Source organism: Myxocyprinus asiaticus, chromosome 47, assembly GCF_019703515.2.
Source record: "Myxocyprinus asiaticus isolate MX2 ecotype Aquarium Trade chromosome 47, UBuf_Myxa_2, whole genome shotgun sequence".
NCBI lineage: Eukaryota > Metazoa > Chordata > Actinopteri > Cypriniformes > Catostomidae > Myxocyprinus > Myxocyprinus asiaticus.
Window position 1 is genome coordinate 18,737,792 of NC_059390.1, and position 23,258 is coordinate 18,761,049.

Below are 23,258 nucleotides of genomic sequence, written 5' to 3' on the forward strand. Positions count from 1 at the left end.
GATGGTGTTCTTCGGCTTGCAAGCCTCACCCTTTTTCCTCCAAACATAAAAATGGTCATTATGGCCAAACAGTTCAATTTTTGTTTAATTAGACCAGAGGACATTTCTCCAAAAAGTAAGATCTTTGTCCCCATGTGCACTTGCAAACTGTAGTCTTTTTTATGGTGGTTTTGGAGCAGTGGCTTCTTCCTTGCTGAGCAGCCTTTAAGTTTATGTCGATATAGGACTCGTTTTGGCTGTGGATATAGATATTTGTCTACCCGTTTCCTCCATTATCTTCACAAGATCCTTTGCTGTTGTTCTGGGATTGATTTGCATTTTTCACTCTAAATTACATTCATCTCTAGGAGACAGAATGCGTCTCCTTCCTGAGCGGTATGATGGCTGCGTGATCCCATAGTGTATATAATTGCATACTATTGTTTGTACAGATGAACGTAGTACCTTCAGGCGTTTGGAAATTGCTCCCAAGGATGAACCAAACTTGTGGAGGTCCACAATTGTTTTTCTGAGGTCTTGGCTGATTTCTTTTGATTTCCCCATGATGTTAAGCAAAGAGGCACTGAGTTTGAAGGGAGGCCTTAAAATACATCCACAGGTACACCTCCAATTCAGAACACCTCCTATCAGAAGCTAATTGGCTAACTGTCTAAAGACTTGACATAATTTTCTGATATTTTCCAAGCTGCTTAAAGGCACAGTTAACTTAGTGTATGTAAACTTCTGACCTACTGGAATTGTGATATAGTCAATTAAAAGTGAAACAATCTGTCTGTAAACAATTGTTGGAAAAATTACTAGTGGTATGCACAAAGTAGCCAAACCTATAGTTTGCTAATATTAAATCTATGGAGTGGTTAAAAAATTAGTTTTAATGACTTCAACCCAAGTGTATGTGAACTTCTGACTTCAACTGTAGATTAGGGATGCACCAATCCGATACCTGGATCGGTATTGGCTTCGATACTGAAGCTTTTAGATGGATCGGGTATCGGTCCGATGAGCCCGATCCAAATCCGATACGGTGTGTTAGTCATGTTCGTTACTGTCAAGCTCCGAAAATGACCACAGAAACACCATTAAAGCAGTTCATATGACTTGTGCATTTTATTCAAAGCCACTTAAAGATGTGCGATAGCTCTGTGAATCACAAAAGGCTGTGTTTAATAAGTAAATATATAGTATGTGCAGCGCCAGTGCGTTAGCGAATGGTGCTGCTCTTTTGACACAAACTCACGCACAGGCTGGTGATGCACTCGCAGCAATTTTTAGCCTTCACAGCGGTGCTTAATATTTGAGCGCTACTCAAGAACAGCATCTCAGATGTAGATGCTCAATAGTTTGGTTCACTTATAATATGCATTTAGAACGGCACCGGAGGTGCATTTTACCAGAATTTGAATAAGAAGTGAATTAAACTACTGTGAACTTGCCTACAAACAGACATATACTGGACTTCCTGGATAGTTTACAATGTCAAAATAAAAGCGTGAGGGTTTAAAAAGTGCACGATTTAAATATATTACTGTTGTATTTAAAATTAAAAAGTAAATAATAATAATATTAATAACAATGTATTATTATTGTCATCATTAGTATTTGTTTACAATTTATAACAATATTTAAGTTGAATGTGTTCCAAAAAATAACTGTGTGAATGAAAAATGGACTGATGTCTTACAGGTGCATCTCAATAAATTAGAGTGTCGTGGAAAAATTCATTTATTTCAGTAATTCAACTCAAATTGTGAAACTCGTGTATTAAATAAATTCAATGCACACAGACTGAAGTAGTTTAAGTCTTTGGTTCTTTTAATTGTGACGATTTTGGCTCACATTTAACAAAAACCCACCAATTCACTATCTCAAAAAATTAGAATATGGTGACATGCCAATCAGCTAATCAACTCAAAACACCTGCAAAGGTTTCCTGAGCCTTCAAAATGGTCTCTCAGTTTGGTTCACTAGGCTACACAATCATGGGGAAGACTGCTGATCTGACAGTTGTCCAGAAGACAATCATTGACACCCTTCACAAGGAGGGTAAGCCACAAACATTCATTGCCAAAGAAGCTGGCTGTTTACAGAGTGCTGTATCCAAGCATGTTAACAGAAAGTTGAGTGGAAGGAAAAAGTGTGGAAGAAAAAGATGCACAACCAACCAAGAGAACCGCAGCCTTATGATTGTCAAGCAAAATCGATTCAAGAATTTGGGTGAACTTCACAAGGAATGGACTGAGGCTGGGGTCAAGGCATCAAGAGCCACCACACACAGACATGTCAAGGAATTTGGCTACAGTTGTCGTATTCCTCTTGTTAAGCCACTCCTGAACCACAGACAACGTCAGAGGCGTCTTACCTGGGCTAAGGAGAAGAAAAACTGGACTGTTGCCCAGTGGTCCAAAGTCCTCTTTTCAGATGAGAGCAAGTTTTGTATTTCATTTGGAAACCAAGGTCCTAGAGTCTGGAGGAAGGGTGGAGAAGCTCATAGCCCAAGTTGCTTGAAGTTCAGTGTTAAGTTTCCACAGTCTGTGATGATTTGGGGTGCAATGTCATCTGCTGGTGTTGGTCCATTGTGTTTTTTGAAAACCAAAGTCACTGCACCCGTTTACCAAGAACTTTTGGAGCACTTCATGCTTCCTTCTGCTGACCAGCTTTTTAAAGATGCTGATTTCATTTTCCAGCAGGATTTGGCACCTGCCCACACTGCCAAAAGCACCAAAAGTTGGTTAAATGACCATGGTGTTGGTGTGCTTGACTGGCCAGCAAACTCACCAGACCTGAACCCCATAGAGAATCTATGGGGTATTGTCAAGAGGAAAATGAGAAACAAGAGACCAAAAAATGCAGATGAGCTGAAGGCCACTGTCAAAGAAACCTGGGCTTCCGTACCACCTCAGCAGTGCCACAAACTGATCACCTCCATGCCACGCCGAATTGAGGCAGTAATTAAAGCAAAAGGAGCCCCTACCAAGTATTGAGTACATATACAGTAAATGAACATACTTTCCAGAAGGCCAACAATTCACTAAAAAAGTTTTTTTTAATTGGTCTTATGATGTATTCTAATTTTTTGAGATAGTGAATTGGTGGGTTTTTGTTAAATGTGAGCCAAAATCATCACAATTAAAAGAACCAAAGACTTAAACTACTTCAGTCTATGTGCACTGAATTTATTTAATACACGAGTTTCACAATTTGAGTTTAATTACTGAAATAAATGAACTTTTCCACGACATTCTAATTTATTGAGATGCACCTGTACAACTAAATTGAACAAAAAAAGAGATCTGAATCCTTTAAAGTCCAGATGCAAGTTGAAACAGTTTTGGAAAAAGTAAATAAATAAATAAAACACTGGTTTCTTTTCTACTGAAGACTTGAAGACTGGAATTACTGTTACTTTTGCTGCTACATTATCCAATACACTAATTAATAATAAAGTGTTTCTTAATAAGCTATACATTTATATTGAAATAATGTGTAGTTAGAGGTTTGTGTTTACATATTAAAGAGTACTCTCAATTAGTTCCACACAATAATGTAAAGATATTCTAAATTGATTATGCAAAAAAACAACACTGGTATCGGCCGATACTGAAATTTTCCGAATCGGAAGAGAAAAATTGGTATCAGTGCATCACTACTGTAGATGATGGATGGATAGATGGTTGATAGAGCAACTTAAAGCAGATCAAACCAGAGATTATTTAGCAGACCACTTCTATTTAAATGAATGGGAGAAATTGGAACACCCAACAAAGGGGCTCTAGCGCCCAACGGTCAATGGATGTAGAAAGGAAGTCCCATCTTACTGGTAAAAGAGCCAATCACCTTTTAGATACATACATCGCCTATCAATCAACTCAAGAACCCACATGTGCATTAGCTATACAAGCCAGGAAAATTTCGTTTTTTAGTGTAATATGAGGTAAAGAAGCAAAATTTATGATACCAGTTTTGTCATATTTTACTGCTGTTTTGAATTATGCTTTTTGATCGAAATCTTGACCAACCGTTTTTGAGATTTCAGAATCAGCTTTATTGCCAAGTATGCTTACACATACAAGGAATTTGTCTTGGTGACAGGAGCTTCCAGTGTACAACAATACAAAAACAGCAGCAAGACAAAGATAATAATAAAAAATAAAAAATAGTTATACACATACGTACATACACACACATACATACACACATACGTAGTGCAATCTAATACAAATCTGTTATCTGTTATGTACAGTGCAAATACAAATCTGTTATGTACAGCGCAAATGTTTTTGTTTTTGTTTTTTCTTCAGGAGGAATGAAATGGCAGATGAGGTTGGATGTGTTGAATAAATATAAAAAAGACTAAACTGTGTATTGCACAGAGTTATTGCTCAATGGGGCAATTTAACTGTTCATGAGATGGATAGCCTGAGGGAAAAAACTTTTCCTGTGCCTGACGGTTCTGTGCTCAGAGCTCTGAAGCGTCGGCCAGAAGGCAACAGTTCAAAAAGGTAATGGGCAGGGTGAGTGGGGTCCAGAGTGATTTTTCCTCACTCTGGAAGTTTATAGTTCTTGAAGGGAGGGCAGGGGCAACCAATAATCCGCTCAGCAGTCCGAACTGTCCTTTGTAGTCTTCTGATGTCTGATTTCATAGCTGAACCAAACCAGACAGTTATTGAAGTGCAGAGGACAGACTCAATGACTGCTAAGTAGAACTGTATCAGCAGCGCCTGTGGCAGGTTGAACTTCCTCAGCTGGCGAAGTCAATGTGTGTCTCCCACTTCAGGTGCTGTGAGATGGTACTGCCCAGGAACCTGAATGACTCCACTGCTGCCACAGTGCTGTTTAGAATGGTGAGGGGGGTCAGTGTTGGGGTGTTCCTCCTAAAGTCCACAATCATCTCCACCGTTTTGAGCGTGTTCAGCTCAAGGTTGTTTTGACTGCACCAGACAGCCAGCTGTTCAACCTCCCTTCTGTATGCTGACTCATCGTCATCTCGGGTGAGGCCGATGATGGTGCCATCTGCAAACTTCAGGAGCTTGACAGAGGGGTCCTTGGCGATGCAGTCATTGGTGCAGTGGGGAGAGCACACATCCCTGGGGGGCAACAGTGCTGATTGTACAGGTGCTGGAAGTGAATTTCCCCTGTCTCACAAGCTGCTGCCTGTCCATCAGAAAGCTGGTAATCCATTGACAGATAGACATGGGAACAGAGAGTTGGTGTAATTTATTCTGGAGTATAGCTGGGATGGTGGTGTTGAAAGCCGAACTGAAGTCCACAAAAAGGATCCTTGCATATGTCCCTGGTCTGTCCAGATGTTGCAGGATATGATGCAATCCCATGTTGACTGCATCATCCACAGACCTGTTTGCTCGATAAGCAAATTTAAGGGGATCTAGAGAGGGTCCAGTGATGTCCTTCAGGTGGGCCAACACCAGTCTCTCAAATGATTTCATAACCACAGACGTCAGGGCGACAGGTCTGTAGTCATTAAGTCCTGTGATTTTTGGTTTCTTTGGGACAGGAATAATGATTGAGCGTTTGAAGCAGCATGGGACTTCACACTGCTCCAGTGATCTATTGAAGATCTGTGTGAAGATGGGGGCCAGCAGGTTAGTACAGGATCGAAGACACGCTGGTGAGACGCCATCTGGGCCTGAAGCTTTCCTCGTCTTTTGTTTTCGAAAGATGCGGCTCACATCATCTTCACAGATCTTAAGTGCAGGTTGAGTAGCAGGAGGGGGGAGGAGGGGGGTTGCAGGAGGTGTTGGTGTTTGTGTGAAGTGAAGGTCAGAGTGGGTGTGGGGTGTGAGATTGGGCCTTTCAAATCTGCAGTAGAACACATTCAAGTCGTCAGCCAGTTGTTGGTCCACCACAGGGTTGGGGGTAGGAGTCCTGTAATTTGTGAGTTGTTTCATGCCACTCCACACTGATGCAGGGACGTTATCTGAAAACTTGTTTTTCAGCTTCTCAGAGTATCTTCTTTTAGCCACTCTGATTTCCTTGTTCAGTGTGTTCCTGGCCTGATTGTACAAGACTTTATCCCCACCCCTGTAAGCATCCTCTTTGGCCTGACGAAGCTGCCTCAGCTCTGCTGTAAACCACGGTTTGTTGTTGTTGAACTTTAAATAAATCCTAGTAGGAATGCACATATCCTCACAGAAACTAATATATGATGTAACAGTATCTCTGAGCTCGTCCAGATTGGTGTCTGCAGCCTCAAAAACACTCCAATCAGTGCAATCGAAGCAGGCTTGTAGTTCCCACTCTGCTTCACTGGTCCATCTCTTTACAGTCCATACTGCTGGCTTTGTTGATTTTAATTTCTGTCTGTAGGTTGGAAGAAGATGCACCAGACAGTGATTAGAGAGTCCCAAAGCTGCTCTAGGGACAGAGCAATATACATACTTTATTGTTGTGTAGTAATGATCCAGTATGTTCCTGTCTCTGGTTGGGCATGTAATGTGCTGTTTGTATCTGGGCAGTTCACGTGTGAGATTTGCTTTGTTAAAATCCCCAAGAATAATAATAATTTCGGTGTTCCCCCATTCAAGTAGAGAGGAGCTGCACTGGCATGACTGGAAATAGCTTCCAGGGAGCGTTCCAAAGATGGCCACCAGTGGACTGACTTGCTAGAAAGACTTTAGATCAAAGGCCTTTTGTGGGTTTGTTTATATTTTAATTTTTTTTTTTTAAGTTGGAGTCTGAATTACCAAGCATTAAGCTGGCCCATTTAAAACATTCTGTCAAGGTAAATCTATGGGATTTTTCGATTTTTGATCATCCGCTGTGCGAAAACCGTACGTCTGATCAGTTAGAAAAGACATAGCACACTATTCCAGAACAGTCTGAAGGTCTGTGCCACATTTGGTGGCTGTAGCTTGATAGCTCTAGGAGGAGTTACAGTAAGATATTTTGGTCTTGCTTTAGGGATAAAAATAAATAAATAAATAAACCAAGCTTGTACAATAACAGTATAATATCACAGAGGACTTATGTGATGGCGCCTTATTGTGCCAGAGAGAAGAGCATCATATAAAATACACATATAGACGCATATGAATCAAAGTAATGTCTTATATTTTGATTTACATATCTATACAACAAAACTTAGATTTATTTACAATAAAATATACTTTTGAATGAAACAGTGCAAAGGAGCCACATAAATCTTGTCCTTACAAATATACGCTTAATGAGGGAAAAATTTTATTTATACATCATTTACATAACTGGTATGTGTATTATAAATTATAAGGCCATTTGAAATATTGACTCTTACTTGAAAGTCTCCTCTATCTCTGTGATGCTCGTGTCCTTCTCCACCACCAAGAAATTGGGTTTTCGGTTTTTATTTAGCTCTCCGATCCCTCCGAGGAGGAATCCGGTACATGTATCTTCATCTCCTATAACGGCGATTAATTTCCCTCTTCCAGGCATTGCGAATTTTCTTATATTTGCTCAAATATCAGACAGAATGGATTAAATGTTTTCCCGTCCTCCAGGATCACATGCTTTAATCAGCTGACTCCTGCACTTCCGATTTGACTAGACTGTAAGCGCTTTGTTCAGTCAGCTGATCTGGGATCGGTCCTGCTTGTGTACTTGACGCTCGTAGTCCTAATGGTTATGACAGGGAATCTGATCCCAAGTCAGATTGTGTGTGTTCATTAGCGAGCGAAGCTAAAATACTGTGAGAATTTGGTCATTATTGGCCACATCCTTATAATTTAGCGGGTACTTATCAATATGGTATATTCATAAATTGCAAAATAGAGCGTTATTAATGTATTTCTCAAATATGCTTGAAAACAACACTTAAGGCGTCTCCGCCTGAAATGACGCCATACATACGCGACACTTGCTCGTCGGTCACGTGAGACGGGAGGTGAAGGAAGACAACAGTGGAACTTCATCTGTACTGCCTAAAAATGGTAAGCACACATTTTAGTTTAGATGTATTTGTCAATTCTAAACGTTTATGTTTTTATTGTCAAGTGTTATGTGGATTGATTGGACAGATGACCAGTCAGTGTTTTATATCTTCATTACCTTTTATGTTGCAGACCACAGCTCTGACCCAGGGTTTAGAAAGAATACCCGACCAGATTGGATATTTGGTTATTAGTGAAGATGGTGTACTTGCGGTGAGTTATTAAACATTTAAAGGGATTAATGTTCACCAAAAATTGTCTCATTATTTTCTCACCCTTATGGCATCCCAGATGTGTATGACTTTATTTATTCTGCAGAACACAAATTAAGATTTTTAGAAGAATATTTCAGCGCTGTAGGTCCATACAATGCAAGTGAATGCTGGCCAGTACTTTGAAACTCAGAGAAAGCACCTAAATGCAGCATAAAAGTAGTCAATAAGACTCCAGTGGTTAAATGCATATCTTCAGAATCGACATGATAGGTCGAAGTGGAAAAACAGATCAATATTTAAGTCCTTTTTACTGTAAATCTCCACTTTCACTTTCACGTTCTTCTTCTTTCGTTTTTTTTGGTGATTCGCATTCTTCGTGCATATTGCCTCTTGCTGGTTGGAGTTGGTCCAAGTTGGACATTTATAGTAAAAAAAGGACTTAAATATTGACCTGTTTCTCATATCACTTATCATATTGCTTCTGAATGGCATTCATTTCTGACCCTGTCCTGGAATTAGTTAAAAAAAACATTAGTTACCAGAGATGCAATGTGGTTTCTAATACAGTTGCTGAGAGAGTGATAGTAAATTGTCCTCTCTCTTCTGACTGTCGTAATCCACCACTCTCTTTTTTATATATATATATATATTTGAAAATAAATTATATTTGCCGTGGTCTCCCATTCACCACTTTCAAAGTTTACCCTGCACTCGCTTACTTCCGCGTTCCAAAACCTGGAAGTGTGAAAATTGTCCATTGCTGTTAATTTGGAAGTTCAGAGGTACTATATTGTAAATTGTCTCTTGTTCTCTTATAGTCTGCTGGAGAGCTGGAGAATGACGAGCACACAGCAGGAGTGATCATGCAGATGGTCCGAACAGCTTGTCGTTTCAGGTTGCATGGGACAGCTGACCCCCCTTTCAAACGCATGTCAGGTGAGACACATGCACACTGTTATAGTTAAGCTCGACCATCCACAAAATCTGCATAAAGCCATCACTTAAAAGTCTTGATGTTATTGTCTGGTTTTGTTCACAGTGATGTTTGAAGACTATGTTTATGCTGTGACCATCTCCGGACAGAAAGTTTTTGTAGTCAAAAGGCACAACAACCAACGGGAACCTGTTACTGCCTAGTTGAGACTATAATATAGACTGGTTCTAAACACACATGCACATACACACACACATACACACACACACATGCTCAAAATGGTGCCCTCACATGGAAATGACCCAGCCATTACAACCATCTGATGTTTAGCACAATCATCCTATTGCTTTTGCAAGAAGACTTCATTTCACAGATTTGGGACTTTGGTGGTCTCAGGTGTATTTGACCTGAACAAGAATTAGCTTATGTGATATTTTTGTACAGTTACAATGACTGAGATTGTGGTTACAGGCTACATGTGATGTCTTTTTGATGTATGATTAAAGACAAGTCAATAACTACATTTCCATCCGAGGGTTTTTTTGCGACAAAAAGTGTAGCGCATAGAAAGTTACTGATATAGCTGATGGAAACGCAAATTATCACAAAAATTTCGCAAGTGTCAACATAATATTTTTCCATTTAACTCACGTGCATAAACTCTATATCGATACTTCAAATGTCATGAAAAACTGGTTTGGAAACAATTTTTGTCGAGAATATTGGCATTAACGCAAAAATGTAGTGTCAAATGAATTTACCCCAATCGTTAGCCCTTGTTAATCATGACAACGGTATACATCCTTGAAAGCCAATTTATTGTACGTGAAGCATTATTTGTACTGTTATGGATTGGTCTTAACGGTATACCTGCACAGATCCGATGCTGCAAACACATCTGCGTCATGACACTTCCAGGAGTGCCAACACAAATATCTTGTATAATGCACCTGTCATCGACATTGAGAATGGAGAATGAATGAATGGCCACTCTTTGCAATTAATTTAATCGTGATAGCCATCAGTTTATTTATTAAAGTTGCTTTTCCACACCATTCAAAATAATAGATGGCAGTCATGGAATTAGCCCACAATACAAAAACATATTATTTCTGTGCACAAAGATGTTTTAAATTAAAAATAAATACACAATACTAGGAGAAAAGCTTCAGTGTGCTTTTTTTGGAACACTAACATATAGGCTAATTTGATAAAATTATTGTTTATACTTTTGAAAAAATGCCAGCAAAATTCCCTGTATTAAATTAGGCTAAATAAATTACCAAATGAATAAAGCATTAAATAAAAAATAAATAAAAAAATTACCAAATGAAAAAATAATATTGTTTGGCCTATATACTTGCCTTTTCTTTACACAAACTTAAATTAGCCTTAACCTGTAGACGAAAAAAGTTGGCTGAATGACATTCTCAGAATGTTCTACACTTTTTTTCAAGACTATAAAATATCAGAACTATTTGTCCAATGCTGAGTTCACTTTCAGAAGACTAGCAATTAACATTTTAAAACTTTTAAATATTTGAAATCTAACCCTCTTTACCTTGGATCACATTTGCTGAGCTTCTTCAGAAAATGTAAATTGCATTATGATGCTAAAATTAATTTTAGATGACAATCAAGTTCAGTTGGTTGTTAAAAGTTGCTGGACAGATATGCGGGACATAATGCAGTTATGATGGCAATGCTTTAGATGATTATTCAAAAAAGTCTACTGAATATCAGGAATGTATCATATATGTAAACCCTGAAATTACACCGCATCAGTTTTTCTTTAATAGCTGTGCACACAGCATATACACATCGATGGATGGTCTTTATGCTAAGTCTGAAAGTTTCCCCACTACTTGGTGCGGGTTGCCAGCTTGAACAGAGCCATGACGAATCGCTTTTGGGACGGAACCGGTGGCAACCTGCGATAGGCACAACATCAGAACCAATAATACAGTCCTATCAGAAGGGCAACAGCTCCCTTTTGACTGCAATTCCTCTGCATTTGTGAAATTAAAATTACAGTAAGCTGGATAATTTCAGTGAGTTGTCTCAATACTCTCTCCAAAACTTTGGGGAATTAGGTACATCTGTGAGGCGAAATGCACAGTTAGCGATATACACATTTCTGTATGGAAACAGAAGGGCAGATTTCTTTTGCGATAAACCAAAACGTATGTGACAAAGTGTTTTTTTTTTTTATTTTTTTTAAGTATGATTATTGATAAAACAAAAGTTTTTGAATGCTACAGCCTTTTTATTTTTTTATACTATATTTACTAGAAATGTTATCTTCACTATGGCCATTGAGGCTTGTGATTTACATTTGCATAACAAAGTTTAGCTTTAACATTTTTATTAGTGTGGTCTCTATTAACACTTAAAATAGATCTATGTGTTTTGAGTATTTGAAGTGTTTTTTTTTTTTAGGGAGACATACAGGAAGAACTTTTTTGAATTGACAAAAGTGATTTTGTCTGACAGCAGAGCTGCCATAAGATTGGATGTTCATTTAATACTTACCAAAATGTTTTGGTTTGATCTGCAACAGGCAACAGCTCATTTAAAGTGTAGGAAATAAAACAGCATACTGATTGCATCATAACAGGCCTTGAAAAGGCTTTAAGTCCTTCATTTAAATAATGAAACTGATCTTCTTATGTTGAATTCTGGAATGACATGCTTCATGAGAGGTATTCTGTAATCATATGCCTAATCTTTGAGATCATTCCCAAGTTCCTTATGCTTTAAACCCCAACACACCCAGTCTTAACCCAAAATATGCATATTTCATAACATAGTCACCATAATAACAACCATACACTGTCATAATTGTTTTATAGTTATCAAACATGCAACTAATACAATAAAAGGCCATAATGACTAAAAGGTAGATTAAGGAAGTTTTAAAATATCTGGAAATTATCACAATGAAAATGGGGAAGGAAAATGCAGAAAAGTGCTTCAGAATAGGATATTATTGCAAAGTACTTAACGACAGGTTCAAACCAGCAGGCGCAGAACGTTTCGAAAGGTTTTCTTTTTGGCATCTCATATTTCTCTGTTACTTCATAGTTCCTCAAATCTACTCCATTCTGGTCCTGTTCTTCATAGTCTTTCTCCATACTCAGCACTTTGATAGTTCATTGGATAACCTGCCCAGACCCTTGTAGAGACCTGTTTCTTGAGTTGCACATGTGGCTTGAACATGACACTGCCGGGATATAAATGCAATCTGGCTTAGAGAGTTTGCTTAACTTCACAATATTTGTAATAGCAGTACTGAAACTTTATGTACTACTTTCAAAACTTCAAAAAGCTCCAAAAAAAAGCACATAAAGGCAGACTAGGAGTAATTCATACGACTCCAGTGGTTCAATCCATGTCTTCAGAAGCGATATGATAGGTTTGGGTGCTAAACAGATCAATATTTAAGTCCTTTTTTTCCATGAATCTCCAATTTCACATTCTTTTATTTTTGGCGATTCGCATTCTTCGTGCATATCGCCACCTACTGGCAGGGAGCAGAATTTATAGACTCTTCAAAGACCCTGCAAAAACAGAAAATCAGCATGGATGGAAGAGGGCCAATGAAACCGGAAATATGCATTTAAGCTGGGCTGAAACCTAATATATGAACTGTCCTGCTAACACATTGGAAAATTGCATTGGGTAGTATTCAGATGGTCATGTGATTCTAAAATGGCAGCCCCCGGGCGACCCTGTCCCATGTAGAATAAAACAGCTTTTATAAGGTTACTGATACGACTAGAGTCCTCATCTCATTTTAGTGGTCATAATTTTATGCATACAGTATGTTTAAAAATTACAATTAATTTCTTTAGGAGTAAAACTTTCTTAATGGGGAACAAATGATTGAGTGCACCTTTAAATCTGTTTTGACTACAGTGGTTCATTCATGGCTTGTTTATTCACAGTGTAGCTATGCTGACAGCAAACCCAAACAGTTAAAAAGGCAGCTTGTATTTTGATTTTAGATTTCTCATCTTTGTTTAGTCAAGAAAAAATGAAGTAAAAAAAAAAAAGGTCCATTCATCATCTTAATTCAGATTCTAGAATGGCACTTACAAAACATTGGAAATGGAAAAATCATTGGCATGGTGGTTACAATTTCTCCTAGCTTCAGTTTGTAGAGGATAGTTGTTTTTCCAACCGCATCCGGACCAGCTGAAGAAAATGCAGAGAAAAAAGATAAATTACTCAGAGTAAAGTGGCTTTAATCTCCTCACTTAGTATATGGGTCAAGTTTTTATCAGTGTCTCATAAATAAGCTGGAGCACATACAACAGTATAAGCTATGAAAAACTGGGTGTGGGTGGGACGATTCATGTCTTGCCAAGCTGCAGCAATCCAAGGCCCTAAAATCATTGCAAATGAAATACAAAGTGAAATGAAAACACACACACACACACACACACACACTAGATGCAAAATGTTGATAGAGCAAGAACTAACCAGTTCCACTGCAACAAGTTTATTTTGTAAAACAAATTTGAAGTGATATACTTAAATTATATACTTGTGTTTAAATCCAACTATATGATCTCACGAGAGTGTAAGGGACAAAACTGAGCCAGGATTCAGAGGATGGTGGTCAGAACCATCTATTAGTGTTGAATTTACTTAAATTCCCCCTTTATCACTCTACAGTGATATTTCAGCAATGACAGTATAATTACATAGGTATTATTAATTCATAACAGACAATGACAGCTCTAGAATCAAATTATTTTTGTCTATAGACTGAAAACATACAAACAAAATGGTTAATTCACTGAATGGGACAGAGAGAGGATATTCACAGCCTACCTTTTATAGGCTCAAAGTCTCTGACAATCGATGTCTGTATGAAAAATGAATGTCAAATGTAAAGCTCTCACATATCTAAAGGTTAAAGGTGATGAAATTTGCATATGTGATTAACTGACATCAATCAAGTACTGTGGAGCATCTCTGCAGTTTCTATGACAACAAACACCCATTAATATCCACATCTGTGTCTTGCCGAAGACTTTAGAAAACAGTGACGAAATGGTTAGACCCATGCCCACAAATTGGTTGTGAAACTAAAGAAAGACTTTAGAAACCTTGGCGATGCGATGATTTGAGAGCTGTCAGTCAAACTGGAGCTTCTCTTCTGACTGCCACACATGGCACATCTAGTGTGGGATCCATGATGACGTCACCGCTTTTGTCATCGCTGATGTCGAAATTTGTTTCGACCTAAAAAATTGTGAACTACTGGAAGGTATGGAACGTAGTCACATATTTAAGAATCAATATTTGCAAAAATGAAAAGGAGAGAGGTCAGTTACATTTTCAACCTGATGTTCAAAAAGTTAAATCTAGGTTTAATTTATGGGTGATGAGAGACTTGCCAATATCTGGTACAACTATTTTATCAAAAACTGATTGCTTATCTCGTCTGCTTTATCCAGCGGGTTCCCTAGAGGCCCCTGATGACGAAAGAAATGGATACAAATCTTTTGAATCTTATTTGGAGAAATAGACTACACATTATTAAAAAAGTATCTTAACTAATTTGGTTAGTTAAAGATTAGTAAAATTCCAAGTAAATTAAATAATTTTCACAAACAGCTTCTACTCTGCTGGTTGCTTGTTTATTACCACATAAAAGCATACATTTAAACATATATATACAGTGTATCAGGAAAGTATTCACAGCGCTTCACTTTTTCCACATTTTGTTATGTTACAGCCTTATTCCAAAATGGATTAAATTAATTCAACTCAATTCTACAAACAATACCCCATAATGACAATGTGAAAGAAGTTTGTTTGAAATCTTTGCAAATTTATAAAAAAAAAAATTAAAAAAAAAAAAAATCACATGGACATAAGTATTCACAGCCTTTGCTCAATACTTTGTTGAAGCACCTTTGGCACCAATTACAGCCTCAAGTCTTTTTGAGTATGATGCTACAAGCTTCGCACACCTATTTTTGGGCAGTTTCTCCCATTCTTCTTTGCAGGACCTCTCAAGCTCCATCAGGTTGGATGGGGAGCGTCAGTGCACAGCCATTTTCAGATCTCTCCAGAGATGTTCAATCGGGTTCAAGTCTGGGCTCTGGCTGGGCCACTCAAGGACATTCACAGAGTTGTCCCGTAGCCTCTCCTTTGTTATCTTGGCTGTGTGCTTAGGATCGTTGTCCTGTTGGAAGATGAACCTTCGCCCCAGTCTGAGGTCCAGAGCGCTCTGGAGCAGGTTTTCATCAAGAATGTCTCTATACATTGCTGCATTCATTATTTCCCTCGATCCTGACTAGTCTCCCATTTCCTGCCACTGAAAAACATCCCCACATCATGATGCTGCCACCACCATGCTTCACTGTAGGGATGGTATTGGCCAGGTGATGAGCAGTGCCTGGTTTCCTCCAGACATGACGCTTGCCATTCAAGCCAAAGAGTTCAATCTTTGTTTCATCAGACCAGAGAATTTTGTTTCTCATGGTCTGAGAGTCCTTCAGGTGCCTTTTGGCAAACTCCAGGCTGGCTGTCATGTGCCTTTTACTGAGGAGTGGCTTCCAGCTGGCCACTCTACCATACAGGCCTGATTGGTGGAGTGCTGCAGGGATGGTTGTTCTTCTGGAAAGTTCTCCTCTCTCCACAGAGAAATGCTGGAGCTCTGTCAGAGTGACCATCGGGTTCTTGGTCACCTCCCTGACTAAGGCCCTTCTCCCCCGATTGCTCAGTTTGGCCAGGCTGCCAGCTCTAGGAAGAGTCCTGGTGGTTCCAAACTTCTTCCATTTGTGGATGTTGGAGGCCACTGTGCTCATTGGGACCTTCAATGATGCAGAAATGTTTCTGTACCCTTCCCCAGATCTGTGCCTCGATACAATCCTGTCTCGGAGGTCTACAGACAATTCCTTGGACTTCATGGCTTGGTTTGTGCTCTGACATGCACTGTTAACTGTGGGACCTTATATAGACAGGTATGTGCCTTTCCAAATCATGTCCAATCAACTGAATTTACCACAGGTGGACTCCAATCAAGTTGTAGAAACATCTCAAGGATGATCAGTGGAAACAGGATGCAACTGAGCTCAATTTTGAGTGTCATGGCAAAGGCTGTGAATACTTATGTACATGTGATTTTTTTTGTTTTTTATTTTTAATACATTTGCAAAGATTTCAAATAAACTTCTTTCACGTTGTCATTATGGGGTATTGTTTGTAGAATTTTGAGGAAAATAATGAATTTAATCCATTTTGGAATAAGGCTGTAACATAACAAAATGTGGAAAAAGTGAAGTGCTGTGAATACTTTCCGGATGCACTGTAAATATTCAGAAATGGGTGGATAACAGCATTGTATTTGTTAGACAATTATTTAATGAAAGTGGAATTCCAAAGTGGAAAGAATTCCTCCATAGGTGCAAGATTCCAAAAATTCCCAAAGAATACCATATAGTATTTGATGCTATTCCATCTGGTTTAATATCTTTTAAAAGGATATTTGAATAAGGACACTGGGGATATATTTAGTGATATTATTGAGTTTATATTACAGATTGGAGGTGGTATAACTCTTTCATAAGGAATTTACTGACAGATTACAGCCCCATATCGCCTTGAATATTCTGACAATCAAGATTTGATTGCATTGATTGGAAATATTAAAATAATTCATCTGGTGTATCCTGTTAAAACACTTTTTCGAAGATTTCATTCTGACATTGATACTAAGTGTGATTTTTTTTTTTGTACATTTATTTCTTTATTTCTTTATTTTTTATTTAGTCTTTGGGATAAAAAAAATATTTTTTCTGAAAAATATGTATTTTTTATTTTATTTTAACATCCAAGGATTACAAGCAAATATGGCCTTTCTTAATAATTATTTTAAATTATTTCTTATTAAGTCTAACTATGGGGAAATACCATATACATAAATAAAAATGGGCTAAAGGAAAAACCAATATTTTGTTATTTAAGATAGAGATGGAACATTATATTGAGTTACTTCTTGGTTTGAAAAATAGTCAAGCAAAGCGCACTAGGTCGCTATGTAAAGATTTTAAGTTCTTTATGTGATTATCTTATACCTGTCTCTTTTTGTTTGTTTGTTTTTTATTTTTCTTTTTTTTCTTACATTTTTAGTAAATTGATATATCTTGTATATTGACAGTTGTTTTGACATTGTAAAAGAAAATTGTCACGTAATTAGGCATATTGTCAATAAAAAAAATTTAAAAAAAGAAAAAGAAAAAAAGAAAGAAATTTGTTTAAAGTAATACTCCGGGTTTAATACAAGTTCAGCTCAATCGGCAGCATTTGTGGCATAATGTTGATTCCCACGAAAAATATTGTCAGCTCTAATTTTGTATTTTTAGAAGTATATTTTCAAAGATGGGATTATTGACACACATTTGAACAGTTAAGCCCTATTAAATCTGGTCTGTAGTATGTACATTCGTTTTTACTCTCAAACTTTTCATTTTTCCTCAGACGTTACGTCACTTCCCCACCAAGACGGAAGAGACGACAGAGGAGAGGAAGTAAACAGGACACGTATTCAGGCAATTGCGATCTTTCTGTCGCTAAATACACGTATTTAAATAGTTTACGAAGCCAAAGGCACTTGCAGTTCAACTTTTATTCGCAATGCATTTAAGTCTAACTGTCATGTGCTCTTATGTGTCAATTTTCTGTCACTTTTCCAACTTGCTAACGAATGAGCCTACAAACAATGAAATGAGCAGGAAAAGTAAAGCCAATATTACCTTAAAATACAAGGCAAAGAGAACAATATTGGTTTCGCCGACACAAAATAATAAAAGTTTTAAAGTCAGCTTCTAAATGATTATTTGCCTCCTTATTGGTTGTATTAGAGTAACTTTATTATCATAATAATTATTTGTTTGGCCAGTGCTTTCTTTTCATAAATAAACTTCAAATAGTTGTGAAATAATTCTTAACTGGATATTTTTTATTGCTTTGCTTTCTTGGTAGTCATAAAGTTGCTATTTTGCTGCCCTACAGGTGTGTTTTCTGTCTGCAAGTATGACACTTGACTAACAGTGACAGTATGGAGAAGTTTGGGATGAGCTTCGGTGGAGGCCCGAGCAAGAATGACCTGCTTGAAACCATCGAAGTGCTGAAGAAACAACTTGTGAAGTATCAGACACGCTTCAAAGATGTTGTCAGAGCGTACCAAAGCCTACTTAAGGAAAAGGAGGCCTTGGAAGCCAGCCTCAAGGTACTTACCATTTCTCAGGAGGTAAACCTAAGCCAGCGAGGTGAAAACCTGTCCCTTGGTGAAAGCTGTGGAAACACTGAACGACATTTGGCATCTGACCTCGGTGATGACCGCTGTTCGCTTCACAGTGAAGACAGCCTGGACACAGCAGCCTCTGCTGATACAGCAACCAGTGTGACCAGCAACAGCACTAAAGGAGATCTAAGAGAAGAGGACCAAAGCTGCGCTTTAGATAGAGCTGCCGTTTTACCCCAGCAATCTGAGGCGGCAAGCGGGTCTGAGAGTGGCATGAGCAGCAGCAGCAGTGGATGTGTGGAACAGCCGCCACCCGCTGTCATCGCTGCAGTGGACGCAGATCGCCGTGTCATCCAACTTAAGACACAGCTGTCCACCCTGACCAGTTCCTTGGCCACCGTCACTCAAGAGAAGTCCAGAATGGAGGCCTCGTTCCAGGTGGACAAGCGGAAGATGAAGCAGGAACTGGAGGAGCTACAGGCCAGGATGGAGGAAGATCAGAAGCAGCACCAGGCGGAGCTTCAGAGCCTGCAGGAACAACTGGCGGAGAGCAAAGCGCGTGTCATCACCCAGCAGCATGAACGAGCGCAAGAGCAGAGTGACCACGCGCACATGCTCCGAGAGCTCCAGAAACTTCTGCAGGAGGAGAGGGGTCTGAGACAGGATGCAGAACTCAAACTGGAAGATGCTCGAGACACGTTAGCTGCAGCAATGCATGCAGCAGACCAAGGGCTAGTTTACGAGGTGCGGCTGAAAGAGATCACTCAGGAACAGGAGGTGTTGAGGAAGAGCCTGAAAGCGGCAGAGGTGGAGAAGAGCAAACCCGACCCACGTGTGGAGGAGCTCCAGCAAGAGATTGCAGAGCTCAAAGCTCACTTCAATCAGCAGCTTCAACAGGAGGTCAGAAAGGTACAGCTTCACATGGCAGTAAAAAAAAAGTAACGTGTTGCTTTTCAGAATTTACATGTGTTATGTGTAGTTACTAGATTTCTAGAAGGGCTGTGGAAAAATTACTGTTTAAAAGAATGTCACAGAGTGTTACACAAGAGAGGTATTTTGTTAGTTTAACCTGAGTTTGTGACCTAAACAATTAATTACATCATCAATTTTGACCAATTCTGCATATTTATTATGGATGCCCACTGTCATTGATTGTCATTGGCGTGTTGTCCGTAACCCTGAAAATGACACAAAGCTTGTGCTACAATGAAAAATCAACCCAAAAATGATGCTAAAATGAACGCAAACTAGTGCTAAAATCAAATACAAGGGACATTAATTGATTTATTTAGTGATAATGATTAATTTAATTATTTTAACGATTTCATGATGAATTTGTTATTTAAATATTAAATTATTTAAATTTGTAATTTAGCCATTTGTACAATACAAATCAGATGTAGACTCTGATTTGACATCGACATCAAGACTTAATTTAGCTATTAAGCACAAAATGTCCAGAACATTATTTCCATACTTTACATACAAACACAAAAGTCAAGATCAAAATTTTGATCTATTGATTATATGTTAATGTTTGTCTCCATTTTGAACACTTTGGGGTATATTATCTGGGAATTAAAGTGCTCTTCCATCATGCTATAATCCATAAAATGTATTATGTAAGTTAATGTATTAAATATAATGTCAAATGCATAATATTAAATGTACAATGGTTGTCTTTAAATCATTAATTATTATTATCATCTAATGTTTGAGGAAATACCCCATATGTTGTGGTATGATATGTTTATGAGTTAGCTAATTCATACTTAATAATGAAACGTATCATTAAAAACTACTCTTCAACTTAATTCAACATTTTAATTTAACATCCTTCTATTTCGAACTACAATTCTGCATCCCTTTTGCTAACTCAGTTAAATTGGAATTTAAAAGGCAAATAGAATTGGCTACAAATCTATATACATGATTTATAGATCTATGTATTAGTTTTGCCAGTTAATTTATACAATTTAAGAACAATTTAACCTTCTTAAGCATCGTTCGCACTAGACTATGAGCATGCAAAAAACATTTGAGTACTGCAGTGGACAGAATGTCAGGCTCGAAAGCTTTTTGTTTCAATAAACAATAAATCACAAATAACAAATAATATTGTATTCAGAATGTTAAAATTTGCCATCTACTCACTTTCCTGCAACAATAAAAACATGCAGCTTTGGAATTCATATTCATTGTGTTGAGCCAAGAGGTCAGTGTGTGACCTTTTGTTCTTCTATTGGTCAGATGTCTTCTGGTAATACTAATTTGCTGGTCAGAGTTCACCAAACTTGAACTTTGGTGTGCAGTGGAATGCAAAATTGAGTCTCCTGCATTCGCATGTGTGTGCAAGGAAGTGAATGGAGTGCAAAATGTAGTTTGACCGTGGCATGATCCATTTATAATGGTCTAAATGTTCATTCTCTGGTGTAATATGTCTGTGCAGGCGGCACAGGCAGATGAGCGTCTAAGACAACAGGCGCAAATGGAGGAGGCACGAGTGGCCAGACTTGAGGAGCGAGTATCTGAGCTCTCGGAACTGCTGGGTGCCTGTGAGAAGGCCAGACAGAAGGACCAACAGAATGCTCAGAGGTTACGGGAACGCATCCTTCAACTCGACACTGAGAACAAAACCCTTGCCATCGCAGCAGTCAACAGGTCAACGACCTCTGATCTCAACATTGATGATGCTAACTTGAACGTAGAGGTGTTAAAATACAAGTTTGAGAAGGTGAAGAAGTTACTGCTGTTGGCTGCACAAAGATCTCAAGACCAAGAGATTGAGAGGCTGGTGGAGGAAGAAAGGGACCAGGAAGTTTCCGAAGGGGAGAAGGCCTCAGCACTCCACTACCAGCAAGAGCTCCGGCAATTGAGGGAAGAGTTTGAGCGCTACAAAATGAGGGCACAAGGTGTTCTTAAAAACAAGAACACGAAAGATGGCAACCAGGCCAAAGAGTTAGAGGAAGCACGTGACCAGCTGGCTGAGCTGAAGGAGAAGTACATCAACCTTCGTATCCTCTCCGATGAGGCAGAATCTCAGCACAAACGAGACCTGGAAGAGCATCAACAAGGGCTTGGAGTACTCCAGCAGGCCCACAAACAGGAAGTTGAGAAGCTGAATGCTCAACACAGGGAGAACTTCCTGCGGCTTGAGGAAGAGCTGCACAAACAGAGAGATCGCACCATGGCCCTGCTGGCAGAAAGAGACCTCGAGCTGGAGAGGCTTCGGGCTGCTGCGTTGATCGGCTTCGGAAGCCATCAGAGGCATGGTGCAGATAATGACACAGTGATGGAAGGAAGTGACCTGGAGGAGGGTGATCAAGTACAAGAAGAAAGTGACATTATTGCTGAAGCCTTGAAACTTGCTGGGCCCAACGAGCCAACTTTGTTGCTGTATGCCGAACAATTGGCACGTAAAGAGGTGGAGGCCTCTGCCTTACGCAAACAAAAGAATCGTCTAGAGGAAGACTTGCGCCAGCTGCAAGGGAAGCTGATCACTAATGGCGAAAGGCATGAAGAGGAGGTTGCTGAGCTTCGCTGCCAGCTAGACAAGCAGATTCGGGACCAGGGAAGAGATGGGGCCAATCTTGAGTACCTCAAGAATGTCATTTATAAGTTTCTCACGCTCCATGACACAAGAGGACGTCAGCAGACGCTCACAGCTATTTTGACCATTTTGCACTTCAGTCCTCAAGAGAAACAAGCTGTGCTGAAGCAGCATACCCACAGCTGGTGGATGGCAGGGATGAGATAATGTTGAAGCAAACAAAAGTAGAGAAAAGATATAATGGTTCTACTCTGCTGAGAGAAATATTATTTTATTTTCTCAACCAATGGTTTTGTTTGTAGTGTGAGACCAAAAAAACATTTAGTTTGCTCTGTACTTCACTGTATTTCATCTATTGCATGACAGGATGCTTAAACATTTTCTGAATGATTTGCCAATACTGACAGTATTGGATATTTTAGCACAATTATCACATTATCCAATAATTCTGTGTGTGAAGTATACATAGACAAATATCAGATCTTGACACTGTGTGTTCAATCTGTATAATCATGGGAGAGTTGGGCACACAAAAATACATTAACGGAAAAAGCTAATTCCAGGGCTTCTAAAGGGAGTGTCCATTACCTTCATTAAATAAATTAACAATTAACTTTCAGCTGTAATTTACATGTGCTATGAGTGTGCAAACCTCCAGAAGATTTAGCTGAGGTACGAAGGACATGAGCTGATTGGTTTATGATATAGATTACAGATAATAGGGCATTTGATGACTGCACTGTTCCACCATTATATAAATGTAAATATATTGCAATTTTGTGAGAAAACTCATTACAGATGATTTTAATTTTCTTTTGTATTTAAATATAATCAGCTTTGTGATGGTAAATTAATTTTAAAAGATGGTAAAACTTTTTTAGTCCTTAGCATTTTATGGATTTTGTATTGGACAATAAAATACAAATATATAAAATATATAAGTTAAAAACTTTTAACCTTCTGCTTAGACTTGGAAACATTGTAAATGCATCACTCCGATGCATACAAATCAAACAATTTTAAACCATATTTTCAAGTTTTATTCCATTACAGTTTCAGTCAAAACACAACTTACCATTTCAGACCACTGATTTTTTTTTTTTTTAATACTTTTTAAATACCTTGTAATATCATAAAAATAATATGCATTTGGAATAATCCTATGGACATAAGATCTGGTTGACTCATTGCAAATTCTGTTTATTACTAAAGTAGAAAAAAAAAAAGAACAATCTGCAATGTGTATTTGAATATTTTCATGTGATTGAATATTTAACCCTGATTTAGCCACTTTCCACCTGATGGGATCAGATTTTATTAACAAATAAATCAATAGTGAAGTGTCTGCTAATAATCAAAGGTAACATTTCAA

The 23,258-nt window shown here is 38.4% G+C and overlaps 2 protein-coding genes across 4 annotated transcripts; both read left to right on the forward strand.

Moving 5' to 3' along the window:
• Positions 1-7,787: 7,787 nt before the first annotated feature.
• On the forward strand, positions 7,788-9,592 carry LOC127436771 (ragulator complex protein LAMTOR4). Its single transcript, XM_051691141.1, has 4 exons — positions 7,788-7,922; positions 8,055-8,135; positions 8,956-9,073; positions 9,177-9,592. Exons 1-4 carry the CDS (start codon positions 7,920-7,922, stop codon positions 9,272-9,274), a joined length of 300 nt encoding a protein of 99 aa, XP_051547101.1. The 5' UTR covers positions 7,788-7,919; the 3' UTR covers positions 9,275-9,592.
• Positions 9,593-17,571: 7,979 nt separating this feature from the next.
• On the forward strand, positions 17,572-22,919 carry LOC127436760 (GRIP and coiled-coil domain-containing protein 1-like). 3 transcript variants are annotated; one of them, XM_051691110.1, is made up of 3 exons: positions 17,572-17,641; positions 18,105-19,245; positions 20,786-22,919. In XM_051691110.1, the coding sequence occupies exons 2-3, from the start codon at positions 18,151-18,153 to the stop codon at positions 22,091-22,093; spliced, it is 2,403 nt and encodes an 800-aa protein (XP_051547070.1). In that variant the 5' UTR covers positions 17,572-17,641; positions 18,105-18,150; the 3' UTR covers positions 22,094-22,919. The 3 variants fall into 3 exon arrangements, with proteins under 3 accessions (XP_051547070.1, XP_051547069.1, XP_051547071.1); XM_051691109.1 differs by having other exon boundaries at positions 17,615-17,829; XM_051691111.1 differs by having other exon boundaries at positions 17,615-17,829; positions 18,105-19,236.
• Positions 22,920-23,258: the final 339 nt, after the last annotated feature.

Excerpts from the sequence above, each read along its gene's own strand:
- LOC127436771 (XM_051691141.1), top strand. Across the intron at positions 8,136-8,955 it reads GTGAAGATGGTGTACTTGCG|TCTGCTGGAGAGCTGGAGAA; the intron begins GTGAGTTATTAA and ends GTTCTCTTATAG. Across the intron at positions 9,074-9,176 it reads CCCTTTCAAACGCATGTCAG|TGATGTTTGAAGACTATGTT; the intron begins GTGAGACACATG and ends TTTTGTTCACAG.
- LOC127436760 (XM_051691110.1), top strand. The coding sequence starts at position 18,151 with ATGGAGAAGTTTGGGATGAGCTTCGGTGGAGGCCCGAGCAAGAATGAC. Across the intron at positions 19,246-20,785 it reads TTCAACAGGAGGTCAGAAAG|GCGGCACAGGCAGATGAGCG; the intron begins GTACAGCTTCAC and ends ATGTCTGTGCAG.